At 40.7% G+C, this 13,941-nt stretch overlaps 1 protein-coding gene across 1 annotated transcript in view; it reads right to left on the bottom strand.

Annotated features, from left to right (window-relative positions):
- The window catches only part of scyl2 (SCY1 like pseudokinase 2), a 57,008-nt gene that overhangs the window by 2,218 nt on the left and 40,849 nt on the right, over positions 1-13,941 (bottom strand). The window contains exons 12-17 of the mRNA XM_060839596.1: positions 13,773-13,905; positions 11,647-11,765; positions 9,803-9,903; positions 6,892-6,955; positions 3,611-3,706; positions 1,734-1,853 (exon numbers count right to left, since the gene is read on the bottom strand). Coding sequence (XP_060695579.1) covers positions 1,734-1,853; positions 3,611-3,706; positions 6,892-6,955; positions 9,803-9,903; positions 11,647-11,765; positions 13,773-13,905 — 633 coding nt within the window. The remainder of the gene's footprint in view (positions 1-1,733; positions 1,854-3,610; positions 3,707-6,891; positions 6,956-9,802; positions 9,904-11,646; positions 11,766-13,772; positions 13,906-13,941) is intronic.

The raw sequence follows: 13,941 nt of genomic DNA, 5'->3' as shown, positions 1-13,941 counted from the left end.
AATGCTAAGACCCGTAAGAGTACTGATATACAGAAGGAATTTGGGGTGAAAATCCATAGCTGCCTGAAAGTGGCAATACAAGGTGGTAAAGGCGGCGTATGGCATGCTTGCCTTTGTCAGTTAAGGCACTGAGTATAAAAAAATGACAAGTCATGCTACAGCTGTATAAAACTTTAGCTAGACCACACTTGTTGTGCATGGTTCTGATCACCACACGACAGGAAGGCTGTGGAGGCTTTGGAGAGGGTGCAAGAGAGGTTCACCATGTTGGTCTGTGGATTGTAGTGTATTAGCTATAAGGAGGTTGAACAAACGTGGGTTGTCTTTGCTAAAGTGTTGGAGGTTGAGAGGTGGCCTGAAAGAAATATATAAAAATTATGAAGAGCATGGATACGTTGGATAGTTGCAGCGTCTTTTTCCCAGGGTGGAAATGTCTAATAGTAGGCTTTAAGGTGACAGGGGGAATGTTTAAAGGTGTGCGAGGCAAGTTTTATTTTTTTCCCACAGAGGGTGGTAATGTACCTGGACCACGTCAACAGGAGAAGTGATAGACACAGATATGAAAGCAAAAATTAAGAAGTATTTACATAGATACATTGACAGGCAGGGATTAGAGGGATACAGATCATGTGCAGACACATCAGATCAGTTTAGAATAGCGGCATGGTCAGCAAAGACATGGTGGTCTTTTCTACACAACACAATGGCTTGCTGGGCCTCTACATTGCTGTGGGTTTAGAGTCACACTTAGAAAGAATGGCTCTGGATAACTTCATGAAAAGATGTAGTTTTGCTCAATGAGCTGGAAGGTTCATTTCCAGACGTTTCGTTACCCTACTAGGTAACATCTTCAGTGGGCCTCCAGGCAAAGCACTGTTCATAATTCCTGCTTTCTATTCATATGTGTCGTCACCACCACAGGAAATGACATCACCAACCTAAATAAGCCCAAATATATAAATAGAAAGCAGGAATTATCAACAGTGCTTCACCCAGAGACCCACTGAATATAATACCTAGTAGACTGATGACATATCTGGAAATGAACCTTCCAGCTCAGTGAGCAAACCTACATCTAGAACCTCAACCTGAGGTACAAATCTTCTCAAAACTTACTAGCTTCATCAAAGGCCAAAAGTGAACCAGGTGGATTTTTACAACAATCCTGTAGTTCATAGTCACTATTATAGACAACAGCTTTGTTTTCCAGATTTTATTAACTGAATTTTTTAAAATTTTGCAGGTGGAGTGGTGAGATTTGAATACATGTTTCCAAATCATTTGTCCAGGCATTGGGCTGACTAGAGCAGTAATATAATCATGATTCTGGAGATAATATTTTATAATGATATCCAATTAAATTATTTTCATATTCCTCTTTGAAAATTCAAAGTGGCGCATCTACTGCTTTAAGGATATTAACTTGTACAAATTAAGCAAAGCATTTTATATAAAACAAAGTGCTGGAGAAACTCAGGAGGTCTGGCAACATTTGTGGATAAAGCAACAGAATTAATGCTCTTTCAGAAGAGCTGGACTTGAAATGTTAACACTTTTTTTCCAGATGTTGTTAGACCTACTGAGCTTCCCCAACACTTTGTTTTTATTTCAGATGATCCACAGGATTCTAGGTTTATTTCAGCATTTTTAAAAAATGCATACATAGACAAACAAGTCAACGGTGAGGTTACGGACATGCTCCTGAGTGTAAAGTCAGCTTTGCAGAGACAAACCTGTTTGCTTGGGGCTGAAACTTGAACAGACTTTGGGGCAAGGGGTTGCTGACTTCGAAGTTTCTGAGCCTGTTCCTGCTCTTTGGCCAGTCGCTGCTTCTCTTCCAACGTAAGGGAAGTCTGGTTCCAGGAAAGAAAATGTCTTAAGATTGTTTCACAGAAACCACAGAATTTTACAGTTCAGAATGAGAGGTCATTTGGATCCCCCACCCGTGCTGATGCTTTGAAAGAATGGTGCCTTCCCTTCAGAAAACGATTGGCCCACTAATTACAGAATTATGCATTACAACTATCCCATGAATCTGCTTGACTTTCTGATAGTTAGCCCCCCCTGCTCTTCTCTGAAAGGCCTAAGATTTTATTCTTAAAACATGTAACATTAAAACATTTAAAACAGATGAAAACATTCCTAGTCCATGTACATTCATGCTGCTTGTTCTTCAGAGGTCTTATAATTTAGCATCAATTCTAATGCATGAGTAAAAGCAAAATCGCCAGATTTTAGAGATCTGAAATCAAAACCAAATGGAGTCAGAGAGAAGAAACTCTGTTCCTCTCTCCACAGATACTGCCAAATTTGCTGAGTTTCTCAAAACACTCCGTTTTCTTTCTTCCAGATCTCTAGTAAATGTGGTTATGGTTGAATGTGATGGGGGAGGGGGATAGCAGGGGCAATAGAACAACCGTGTCAGGATGGCTCTGCCAGAATTCAGGGTCCAAGGGGCTTCTCAGCAGCAATTAGGGCATTAGCTGGATGTCCACTCAAAAGAACTTTGTATCTGGTTCTGACAAATGGTCACCGGACTCAAAATATTAACTCTATTTTACATTCCACAGATTCTGCTAGAACTGCTGAGTTTCTCCAGCACTTAGTTTTTGTTGGATCCAAGGAGTTTAGAAAAGTAAGAGGCAACTTCATTGAAGCACACAAGATCCTGAGAAGTCGTGATTGTGGGAAGGATGTTTCCTCTTGTGGGAGATTTTAGAAAAATGGGTCATGTTTCAAAATAAGAAGGTGCCCATTTAAAATATAAATGAGGATTATTTTCTTCCCACAGAGGGTCTTTGAGACTCTCTCTGGTGAGAATTTTAGAATATTTTTAAGCCAGAGCTAAACAGATTCTTGATATGTGAGGGAGGGGGTTAGAAGTTATTTGGCCAGATGGAAATGAATCAGACCGGCCAGGATATTATTGAATGGCTGAGCATACTTGAGAGACCTCCTCCTCCTCCTAGTTTGTATATTTGCGTGGATGTTCATGTGGAAGTATAACGCAGCCAATTCCATCTTTCAAGAAGGAACATTACAATGGATTTGGGATCTCCTACTGTCGGAAGGGCACTAACCTGATCATATGTGGAATCCCAACTGGCAGCACTGAATGTCAGGCTGGTGTTGGGGCCAAGTCTTGGAGCTAGAGACTCAATACCCAAAAAAGGAAATTGCCATGACAAAAGGCCACAGCAGCGAACTCCATTCCTCTCAACACAGAGGGCTTCCCCTACTGTGAGTCTCTTCATTTTAACATTTACAAAAGGCGTCTGGAAAGTAAATCCATGCAGTGATGCTGTCACACTCGCCTGACTTCAACCGCAGTGGTGAGCTGTCCTGGTGGGGGTGCACTTTGAATCTTGCTGCTGACACTATTAATTCTCTTGTTCCCAGAGACCAGCCAGGATTTTAAAATGGATTGGGCTCCCTGAGGCAGCTTCTTAATCAATCACTTCCACAAAAATCACAATTAATATCCAGCTACAGCTACCTCCAGCCTCTGACCCCGAATTGAGGGTCAGGATCATTATCCAACTGGGAAAATCCAGCCCCAGTCAAATGAAGGGCTAATTAGGGAGAACATCTAGTTTCAAGTACTTCTTACTTTGACTTGCTTCTGTGAATTGGAGACTGATCCATTCTCTTTCTTATTAGCTCCTGCACTTACATCCACTCCGAAACTTGTGAAGATCTTACTGATCTATTTTAGTGAAACAACAGAACAAATAAGAACACATCATATAGAATACAAATGAGATTGAATCAGTTTGAATCGATCAGTCAAAGAATTCGAATAAAGCCTTTTCAGGTTTCAGAATCCTAGGACCTAGAGCAATTCCACCATTGTATCAGTGTGATTCTCACCCCTCAACCCGCACTGCCAAATCTAATCTCATTCACCTGCCCTTTTCAAATTCCCAGTATTTTGAAAACTTCACCTGATCCTCTTTTAGATGACGTTTTAGTCTCTGCTTCAATGGCTACATGTGGTAAAGCACTCCAACTTCAGGATGGAAATATATTTGAACTATTCACTTGGATTCCTTTAGGAAGTTAGATCCGATTTGTTATTGGGGGTATCAGTACTCTCATATGTAAAGCTATCATCTATGCATCAATTCCAAACTCCTCTTCCCATCCACTCTCGATATGAAATGTTCACTTCCTTTGTGCATGGTAGCGAAGACTGTAAATAGTTACTTGCAAACTAAGAAAATGAAACAAACACAGAATTCTGGAGATTCAAATAATTGACTCTTGTTTCTTTCTCCCTAGATGCTGCCAGACCTGCTAGTTTCTCCAGCATTCTCTGTGTTTGTTTCAGATTTCCAGCATTTGCAGTATTTTGCTTATATTAAAATCAAATAAAGACTACCTGATGCAGCCAGGGGACTTTCACTTTTAGTCATTCATGGGATGAGGGCATCACTGGCCAGGCCAATATTTATTGCTTATCTCTAATTGTCTACGGGTAAGTTAAGAGCCACCCACATTGCTGTGGGTCTGGACCCCCACGTATGCCAGACCAGGTAAGGATGGCAGTTTCCTTCCCTATTAAACTCTTAAATCCCATTTTATGTTGAGTTCAAATTTCACCATCTGCTATGACAGGATTCAAACCCAGGTCCCAGAACAGAACCTGGGTCTCTTAGCTGTCGCCTTCCCCTGATAGAATAAGTTGAGAGTACATGATAAATTTGAGTTTATGGTCAGTTCACAAGCTTGCATTTTTCAAAGGATGTCAAAAATGCAATTTAATCTAAAAGGCAGGTCCCATAAATTGGAAAGTAACATCCATCATAGTGTCATTTAATGAAGTAACAGAAGTAGATACCAATCAGTCCATCATGCTCTTAGAAGAGTAAGGTCCCTGCTCTGTTCTCATAGTCCACTAGATTAGTTATCCAATTCTCTTTGTAATGTAACTGCTGAATCTGCTTCCATTACTGAGGTCTTCAGACACAATGTCATACTTCAGAAATGACAAAAATGATTTCTTAAAATGGAAGATAATTTGAAACTGCATTGAAATTCATGAGAATCTCCAATCTTCAAGGTTCTTCAACTAAACAATGGGCTGTGAACATCAATGAAAATATCAATGAAGCTCTTCAATCTTGCATTCATCAAGATCGACACAAGAACACCAAACTTTAATTATCACAACAATACACATGAGAGGAGAAAACAGTGCTGATTGGTTGGCAAGTCAACTCTGACTGGTCAAGGTGAAGATCTGAACCCCTGGGAGGGGGGGTCTCACGGTCTCTCAATAAACACACCTGTAAATGATTCTTTGTCAATCACACAAGCAATCGTTTATTCTTTGATATGGCCGGGTCAGGAGACTCTGATCAGTCCAGAAGTATGAATACTCCTAGCCACCAAAATAATCCAATGACTTACAGAGTTTGCATAGGGTTTATATACGTTGTTCATAGTCAGACATGGAGCATGATCGTATAGTAACAAACAATCAAAACATGCAAGGCTATCGTGCATTTTTGCCCTAGCTATCATAATTTCTTGTAAACAACCTGTTCTTAGAATCGTCTTTGTCCTGCCTTGTGGTTAGGGTTAAACAGTTACTTGCGCAATTAGCCAGATCTACATCAGTCCGGGGTTTCTTGTTTCTGTCTGGTTCAATGCAATTTAACAACACAGAAGCCATTTTGTCTGACTTCCCAGATGCCCACATCCTCAAAGGCATTGCCATGGAATAAACAGGCTAACTATTAAACCCACAAGCTCTTAAGTAATTCCAAAACATGTAAGAATTGAATATATTCATTATGTTTCCTGAGCAAAACACAAACAAAACATTAAGTTAGAGGTGACATCGCATCACAAATGCAGAGCTCTTGCTCAACAGCCCTTGGTGCGTTAACAACTTCACCCAAAATCAATTTGTAGTCATCCAAGTTATAACCCTGCTTATTTACACTTAGTAGAAGTGAAATACATTCATATGCAGGTACCAGCTGTCTACAAACAAAATAAATATGTTGCACTTTATCGACATGACTGTCTGCATGAGTACGGTATTCTGGACTTCACCCATCAGAAAAGATAGTGTGGATTCAGAGAAACTATCAGCTCAATTATTATCTTAAGCATCTCTGTGAAATAACCCTCTGATTATCACTGGGCGTACAAGTGGAGTATTCTATAATAAACTGGAATTTTGATGATAAAAACACATCCTTCTGGCTTGTCACTTACCTCTCTGTGTCACAATCTTATACTCTTTTGTTTCCCAGGTAGTTACTACTGGCCATATCACTACATCATTAAAACTGTAAAGCGAGTCGTATTCACTATTCATGCCTTCAAATATGAAATGGAACAGTCATCATCATTAGCCTGTCTGGCACTTCCAATCAGGGTTATATTTGCCCCCTTCTGCTGCCTGCTCCTCCTCGGTCAACTCCCACCTTTGAATGTCCTGTCTTCCCAGCCCACTGCAGATTCTTCTCTAGGATCCTGTACTTAATGGCCCAACATTTGCCTGAATGCTGTATTGACCACAACTTGCTGCAGATAGCGGTTACTTCAGCCTCACAATACAGCTCTCAAAAAGCTTCAAGTTCTTATAAACTTTGCCAAACGCAGCTGGAGACAAAGACAATTAGTGGAAGATAGTGAAGGATATGGAAGGAGGGGGAATTCAAGGGTAGGATAAGGTACCAAATAGCTGAGTAAACTGGAAACAGCAAAAAAAGACATATGCCGGAAGAACAGAGCCTCCAATAGTTCATCCAAAATTCTGCTGCACTCAATGTAACTCAGATTAATCCCAGTCATGCTTCACTCATACTGCTTGCTGACCATTATCTGGCTGATCGGATGTACATTTCTGTTTATAGTCAAGCACTGTTACCTTACCTGAGTGTCTTGGTTTTCCTTTGATTCAGTAACTTTGTTGAACTGGCCAGGTAGATCCAAACTTCTAAAAAGAAGAGACAAACGTCATTATTGTATTGATAAAGAAAGAACTTGCATTCGCAGAGTGTCTCTGATAATGCCCCAATGGATGAAATATGCAAGGAAATAATTTTGAATTGCAGCACTGTTGTAATACAGAAGAACACGAGCAAGTTTATGCACCACAAGCTCCCAGATACAGTAATAAAGACCAGCTAATGTTACAGGGATGCTGTTTGTGGAAAACTCTGCAGTATCAATATGCTGTTTACTTTTGAATCTGGTCAGCAAAGCTTAAAGTCCCAAAGAGTGGATGAGAATACCTTGCTTTTTGGTTTGTGGTTAAAATCTACCATTGAGCGATTTCCTTTTTAATTCAGCATTCCTTTACAAAAATAAAAACAAATCCGAAAATCATAGAACAAACCTCAAAAGATCTGACTGATTGTTCCTGTTCCAGCTCACTAAAAGAACCATTGATTTTCTACCACTCACTTGTTCTTTCCGAATTAAACCTGTATCTGTTTACTTTCTAAGTATAGCATTTACTTCCTGTTTGAAAGTTATCCGTGCAATTGCATCGACACTGCCTTCACCCCTTCAGGCAGTGCAGGCCAGATTACAGCTTGCTATATCAAATAGTTTCATCACCCTCTAATCTTAGAGCTAATTCAATCTGCGATCCCCGGCTACTAAGTGAAGACAAGTGAAAACTGTCTTCACTTATTGTAGAAGAGAGTTAAACATGAGGATGTGAAATTTCAGACTTGCACAAGCCATCGTTGGCTCTAAAATTGAGAGAAGAGAGTGAGGGAGGTGGGTGTGGTAAATGGTAAAAGGACAGGATAATTTTTACAACTCCTAGGTTTTTATAAGACATGTTTGATAAAAAAAATTAAAAAATATTTTGAATTAATTAATAATTAAAACAAAATAATTATTTTAACATGTACTATTGTAGGAAAATGCCTTCAATGCAGCTGGTGAATTTATGTCTATTACAAGATTAGGGTCTTACTTTAAACATGCCCTTAAGGAATAAAGCTGATCACCTCCATAAGTGGTTTCAATGTCACATATTCAGGAATTACATAATATCTTACTGTACTGAACAGGAAATGTGATGGCTTGTTGGTATTTTTGCTAGCCTATTCATACAGTGACCCAGGTCATGTTCTGGGGATACAAGTTCAAATTCTGCCATGGCAAATGATTGAATTACAATTCAATAAAAATCCTGAATAAATAGTCAAATGAAGCATGAAACCACCATTGACGGCCAGAAAAACCTATCAGGTCCACAAATGCCCTTCACTGAATGAAACTGCCATCCTTACCTGGTCTGGCCCACATGCAACTGCAAAGACTTTTAACTACGCAATTGGGAATGGGCATATGCCAGCCTGACCAGTGATGCTCATGTCATACAAACATATAAAACAGTTTGGATCTGAACTGGATGTTGAATCGTTACCACATGTTTCAATGTACCTCTCTGACCTCTTCCAAGATGGACTGAGAACCCAGTTGTTCAGAAGAGATCAGATTCAAAGTTGTTTTATTTTACTGCAAGTGAACATTGTGAACAATAAATACAACTACATTTACTTAGATCACACTTAACTTTATGCATAATAAACAAAATAAAGAATGTGTGCGGCCATCTTACTTGGCTGACAAAGTTAAGAGCTAACTTTGCTCTGACAAGCTAAATCTTTCACAGCTGTGTGTGTGCAGTCTGTTTGACTCTACAATTTTTTTCTGAACCTATTTGCTTGTCTTTATTTCTACTTCAGCGTTTTGTTTTAAGTCAGTATGTTCAGTCAAAAGGGGCCAGTAACGCGACAACACATCAAGTGTCTTATCGACTATCAGGTAAAAAGTGAGGTCTGCAGATGCTGGAGATCACAGCTGAAAATGTGTTGCTGGTTAAAGCACAGCAGGTTAGGCAGCATCCAAGGAATAGGAAATTCGACGTTTCGGGCATAAGCCCTTCATCAGGAATCCTGATGAAGGGCTTATGCCCGAAACGTCGAATTTCCTATTCCTTGGATGCTGCCTAACCTGCTGTGCTTTAACTAGCAACACATTTTCAGCTCTTATCGACTATCAACCAAGATTAATGCATTGCTGATTATTTTAATGTCTGGGGAATAAAATATTGCCATTGTACATGTAGCAATCTATTTCCCTTTCCTTCATTTGTAAGAATACATGTGGACATAAAAATTACCATCCTCATCTCCTCGAGACTGCTCTGCCATTCAACAGGATCATGGCTCATTCGCTCCTATCCTCTCCCTGCTTAGCAATAATCTACCCACCTCTGTTTCCAAAATATTCAAAGGTTTCTGCTTTCACCACCTTTTGAGGAAGAGTTTTAAAGACTCATGACTGCCTGCAAGAAAAAAAAAATTCTCATCTCTGCCCCAAACGGATGACCTCTTATTTTGAAACAGAAATCCCTAAATCTAGACTCTCCCACAAGGGAAAAAATATTTTCCAAGTCCACCCAGTCAAAGTCCCTCAGGATCTTATTGTTTAATAACCCAACTTTTAAAATTAACCTTTCTTTCTCTCCCACAAACACTTTGTGCAAAAACTGGTCAAAAAAAATTCCGGAATTTGACACTGCAATTTCTCTAGTTACCTTTATTACCAGTTAGTGACACAAAAACAGTTTAATTTGGATAGACATAATTGCAGAAAGATTGCCTGGATTTGCTGTTCACAACTGACATCAGCTTTCTCTCTCTCTCTCTGTTGAGAGTTGTGGAAGCTCATGAGTAATTGTTGTGCCTTGTGCCTCTGTGGCACAAGCAGATTGCAGACTGTCACAGTGAACAAAAAGCATAGTGCGAGCACTCATTACCTCTGTTGTTCTTGCATGTGGTGTAGCTGTTCCAGTTTGGTCTTTTGCTCAGTCTCCAACTTACTTAACATTTCCTTGATCACTCCCATAAAGGAGTTAAACTATATTTAAAAAAAAGAGAAATCAATGGGTTTTCTTTTGGAAATCATACAAAGAGAAATAAGAAAAAAAGATACAAGACAATTCAGCAATCCTGCGCTGACCATGGGAAGCAGGGGTTGGAGAATCGACACCAGCACTATTGGTTCTGTCTCAGGTTGAAGTCCAGTCCAGCAAGATCCCCCGTAGGAACATATCCTAAAGAACATGGAGAGCAAAAGAAAATCTATGTGGACGAGCCCCTTTGGTGTTGAAAAGAGAATCTTTCTGAAGTCCTTGCTCAAGAAGTGCAGGAAGGCTGCAATTTTTTTGAAAGATTGTGTGATTATGTTGCTTAAGCTGTAACAAAGTCATTCTCTGCAAAAGTAACAGCCACAAAATTAAGTTCTGCAAACATAAGGAAATTAGGGACTACTTTGCCTTCTTGTGTATGAAAGCTGTTTTTTTTTAATGGAATCCCGCCAGTGTGGAAGCAGGCCATTTGGCCCATTGAGTCCACAATGACCTACCAGACTCTCCCCCAAAGCCTGCAACCCTGCATTCCCCGTTGTTATCCCATCTCACTTACACATCCCTGAGCATACAATAGTCAATTTAGCTTGGCCAATCCACCTAACCTGCACATGTTTGGACTGTGAGAGGTAAGTGGAACACCCAGAGGAAAGACACACAGACACGGGGAGAATGCGCAAACTCCACACAGACAGTTACCGGAGGATGGAATCGAACCCGGGTCCCTGGAGCTGTGAGGTAGCAGTGTTAATCACTGAGCCACCACCGTGCCGCCCTACTTATTAATTATAATGCGTGGTGTAAGGTGACAGCACACTAATACCAATGAAGTATGTCATAAATTAATAGGCAAGACCCAACTTGACACTGAATTGAGATACTCAGAGGACTTCTCTCGACTCAGACATCTTGATGGGCATATTGGACACCTGTTGCATACATAATGAACTGTGGACAAATCCAGTTGGTATTGTAAACATGGTTTATTGCCAATGCCTCCTAAATGCTTTGCCTTTGTGTGAGAGAGAGAGAGAACACGGAGAGCGAGACACGGAGAGCGAGAGGGAAAGCAAGAGCGAGAGGGAGAGGGAGAGCGAGAGGGAACAACTGTTTTGACTAGCTCACAGCTCCGCAGCAGCCAGTACTGCCTCAGAATGGGCAACCCAAAGTTCAGCTCAAAACCCCACTTGGGATTCCGACTTTCACTTTGGAAAGCCCTGGTTTACTGTCCTTGTTGAATATTTAAAACTCCTAAGATATATTAGGCACAGCTTAAACAGAATGCTCCAAGGCATTTTTAATTGACCAAAGTATTCAATTCATTGCTATTTTAGTTTAGTTACTTTGGGCTTATAATCAGCAGATATAAACTTCAAATGATTTTAACAGAAAAGATCCTGGAGAAGAGATTCATTTGCATAGCCAGTTTATTGTGCCAAATGTTATGCTGGTTCTTTGGAATAGGCAGTGCAGAAATAAGTAGAACTTGTCACAAAAGGTTTCTCATCTATAACCTGTCCTACATAAATCTTAAATGCCAAGGGTATCACAACTCAGCAAAAATTAAAACTAAGGATTGCAGGCTAAGGCTGAACATTGAGGACTTCTGAAACAAGTCAATCTTTTCTTCTAACAAACAAGAAAAACCCATGATGCATTAGTTCTGAAAGCTTGCAACAAATTGAAAAATAAGACTTTCAACGGCACAGAAAGAGCAGTAGAGGTGGTCTGACCTGGTTCAGATTCAGATTGTTGTCAATGCTGAGGGGTATAAGGTGTGGGAGCACTTTTGAAGCCAACTGCTCTTTGGTAATTCCCAGCTTCTTGTGGCTGAAAGTACATTTGTAGATACCTGAGAAACAAAAGTCAATAAAGCATTTGTTGAAACTTACTGTCAAATATTCTTCCTTTCTTATAAGCAACACCAGCAGTAAGAAGTGTAAAAACATAGAAAATAGGAGGATTAGGCCAGTTGGTCCTTTGAATCTGTTCCACTGTACAACGTGATCCTGGCTGACCATCACCACCCAACCAACCTTCAGGCTTCCCTCTAAGCCACTTACCATCCTGAGTTGGAAATCCCGCCTCAGGCGACTGACTGTGTGGAGTTTGCACGTTCTCCCCGTGTCTGTGTGGGTTTCCTTCGGGTGCTCCGGTTTCCTCCCACAGTCGAAAGATGTGCGGGTTAGGTGAATTGGCCATGCTAAATTGCCGGTAGTGTTAGGTAAGGGGCAAATGTAGGGGCATGGGTGGGTTGCATTTTGGTGGGTCGGTGTGGACTTGTTGGGCCGAATGGCCTGTTCCCACACTGTAAGTAATCTAAGTAATATCAGGTTCCTTCAGTGTCGCTTGATCAAAATCCTAGAACTCCCTCCCTAATGGTGTTGTGGGTCAACCCCCAGAGGGTGCACCACAACAGTTCATGAAGGCAGTTCACCAGCACTTTCTCAAGGGCAATAGGTGCTGGCCAGCCAGCGATGGCCAAATCCCACAAAGGAATAAAACAAATCATCATAAAATCAATACTCTGTTCTCACTTTCTTCAAAGATTCTTTGATCTCTTTTGTCCTAACAACTATATCTATCTCCTTCTTTAAAATATTCAATGTCTCGGCCTCAATCATTTTCTGTGTCAGAGTGTTCCACAGGCTCCCCACCCTCTGGGTGAAGACACTTCCCCTCATCTCAGTCACAAATAACCTACCCCATATCCACAGACAGTAACCCCCTGGTTCTGGACTTTCCAGTCATCGGGAACATTCTTCCAGCATTTATCCTGTCTAGTCCTATTAGAATAGTTTAGGTTTTTATGACATCCTAATCATTCTACAAAATTCCTGTGAATATAGTCCCATCTGATTCAGTCTGCCTTCATGTGTCAGTCCTGGCATACCAGGAACCAGACATCTTCATTGCCCTCCCTCCATAGCTAGAACATCCTTTTGGGGGACCCCAAAACTGCACACACTACTCCAGATAATGGTCTCAACCAAGACCCTATATAACTGCAGCAAGACCTCCCTGTTCCTCTCACTATGAAGGCTAACACAATGCCTGCTGCACCTGCATGCTTACTTCCAGCAACTGGTACACAAGGATACTGAGGTCTCAATGCACTCCCTCTCTCCCAGCCATCCCCAGCCAGATAACAAATTGCCTTTCTAATTTTGCTACCAAAGTCAATAATCTCACATTTACCCACAGTATACTTCACATGCCATGTATTTTCCCACCCCCTCAACTTGTCTGAGCCACAATGAAACATCTTTGCATTTACCTCACAGCTCTCCCTCCCACACAACTTTGTGTCGCCTATCTCCCAGAATTGAATTTCAGATACCTACCTGGATGCAGGAAGGCCAGAAATATTAGCGTAAAAGAAAACAGTCAAATATTAATTACTATGGGGAGGGTGCGGGAAAAAAAAGGAAGCAATAAACATAAAGCAGATAGATTGAAAAATACAAATCTACATTTCTCAAACATGTCAAAGTGCTTTTGACTGATGACACTGGAAAACAAGGGCAGAAATAGCAGAGAAAGGAATCATCCCCTCATCCTGGATTTGATTCAAAACTAGGTTCCCAGAGATGAACAATTCAAGGATATTCAATGGTGCATCTCCTACAGCTGCAGAGATCCTTCTGCAATTTAAGTATTTGTTTCCATTAATTGAAAAATAGTCTGTTTCATAATGTTCTAGCGAACCACTGTGGGGGCTGGCAGGGGTTGGGGGGAGGTTAGATTATGTTAAAGGCAAAAAACAAACAAAAATTATTTGGCTGTTACTCAAGTCATTAGAAATAAAGAACTCAACTTTTAGAAAGGCTGTATTGTAAATTGTTCCAAATGGTCTCACCTAAAATTCCCATGAGAACTGCAGGCTCCCGGGATGGAATCTGCTGCAAGAAAGGAAAGATCTCATCCAGGACAAACCACTTGTCCAAGTACTCCAGGAGTTTGCCGAGGCAAACCAGTGAATTTACACGCACCTGCAGTGATTGGAAACAGGAAGAAAGACCAGCTAG

The sequence above is a fragment of the Hemiscyllium ocellatum genome, chromosome 19 (assembly GCF_020745735.1).
Source record: "Hemiscyllium ocellatum isolate sHemOce1 chromosome 19, sHemOce1.pat.X.cur, whole genome shotgun sequence".
Lineage (NCBI taxonomy): Eukaryota > Metazoa > Chordata > Chondrichthyes > Orectolobiformes > Hemiscylliidae > Hemiscyllium > Hemiscyllium ocellatum.
This window is presented reverse-complemented; position numbering and strand designations above follow the sequence as displayed.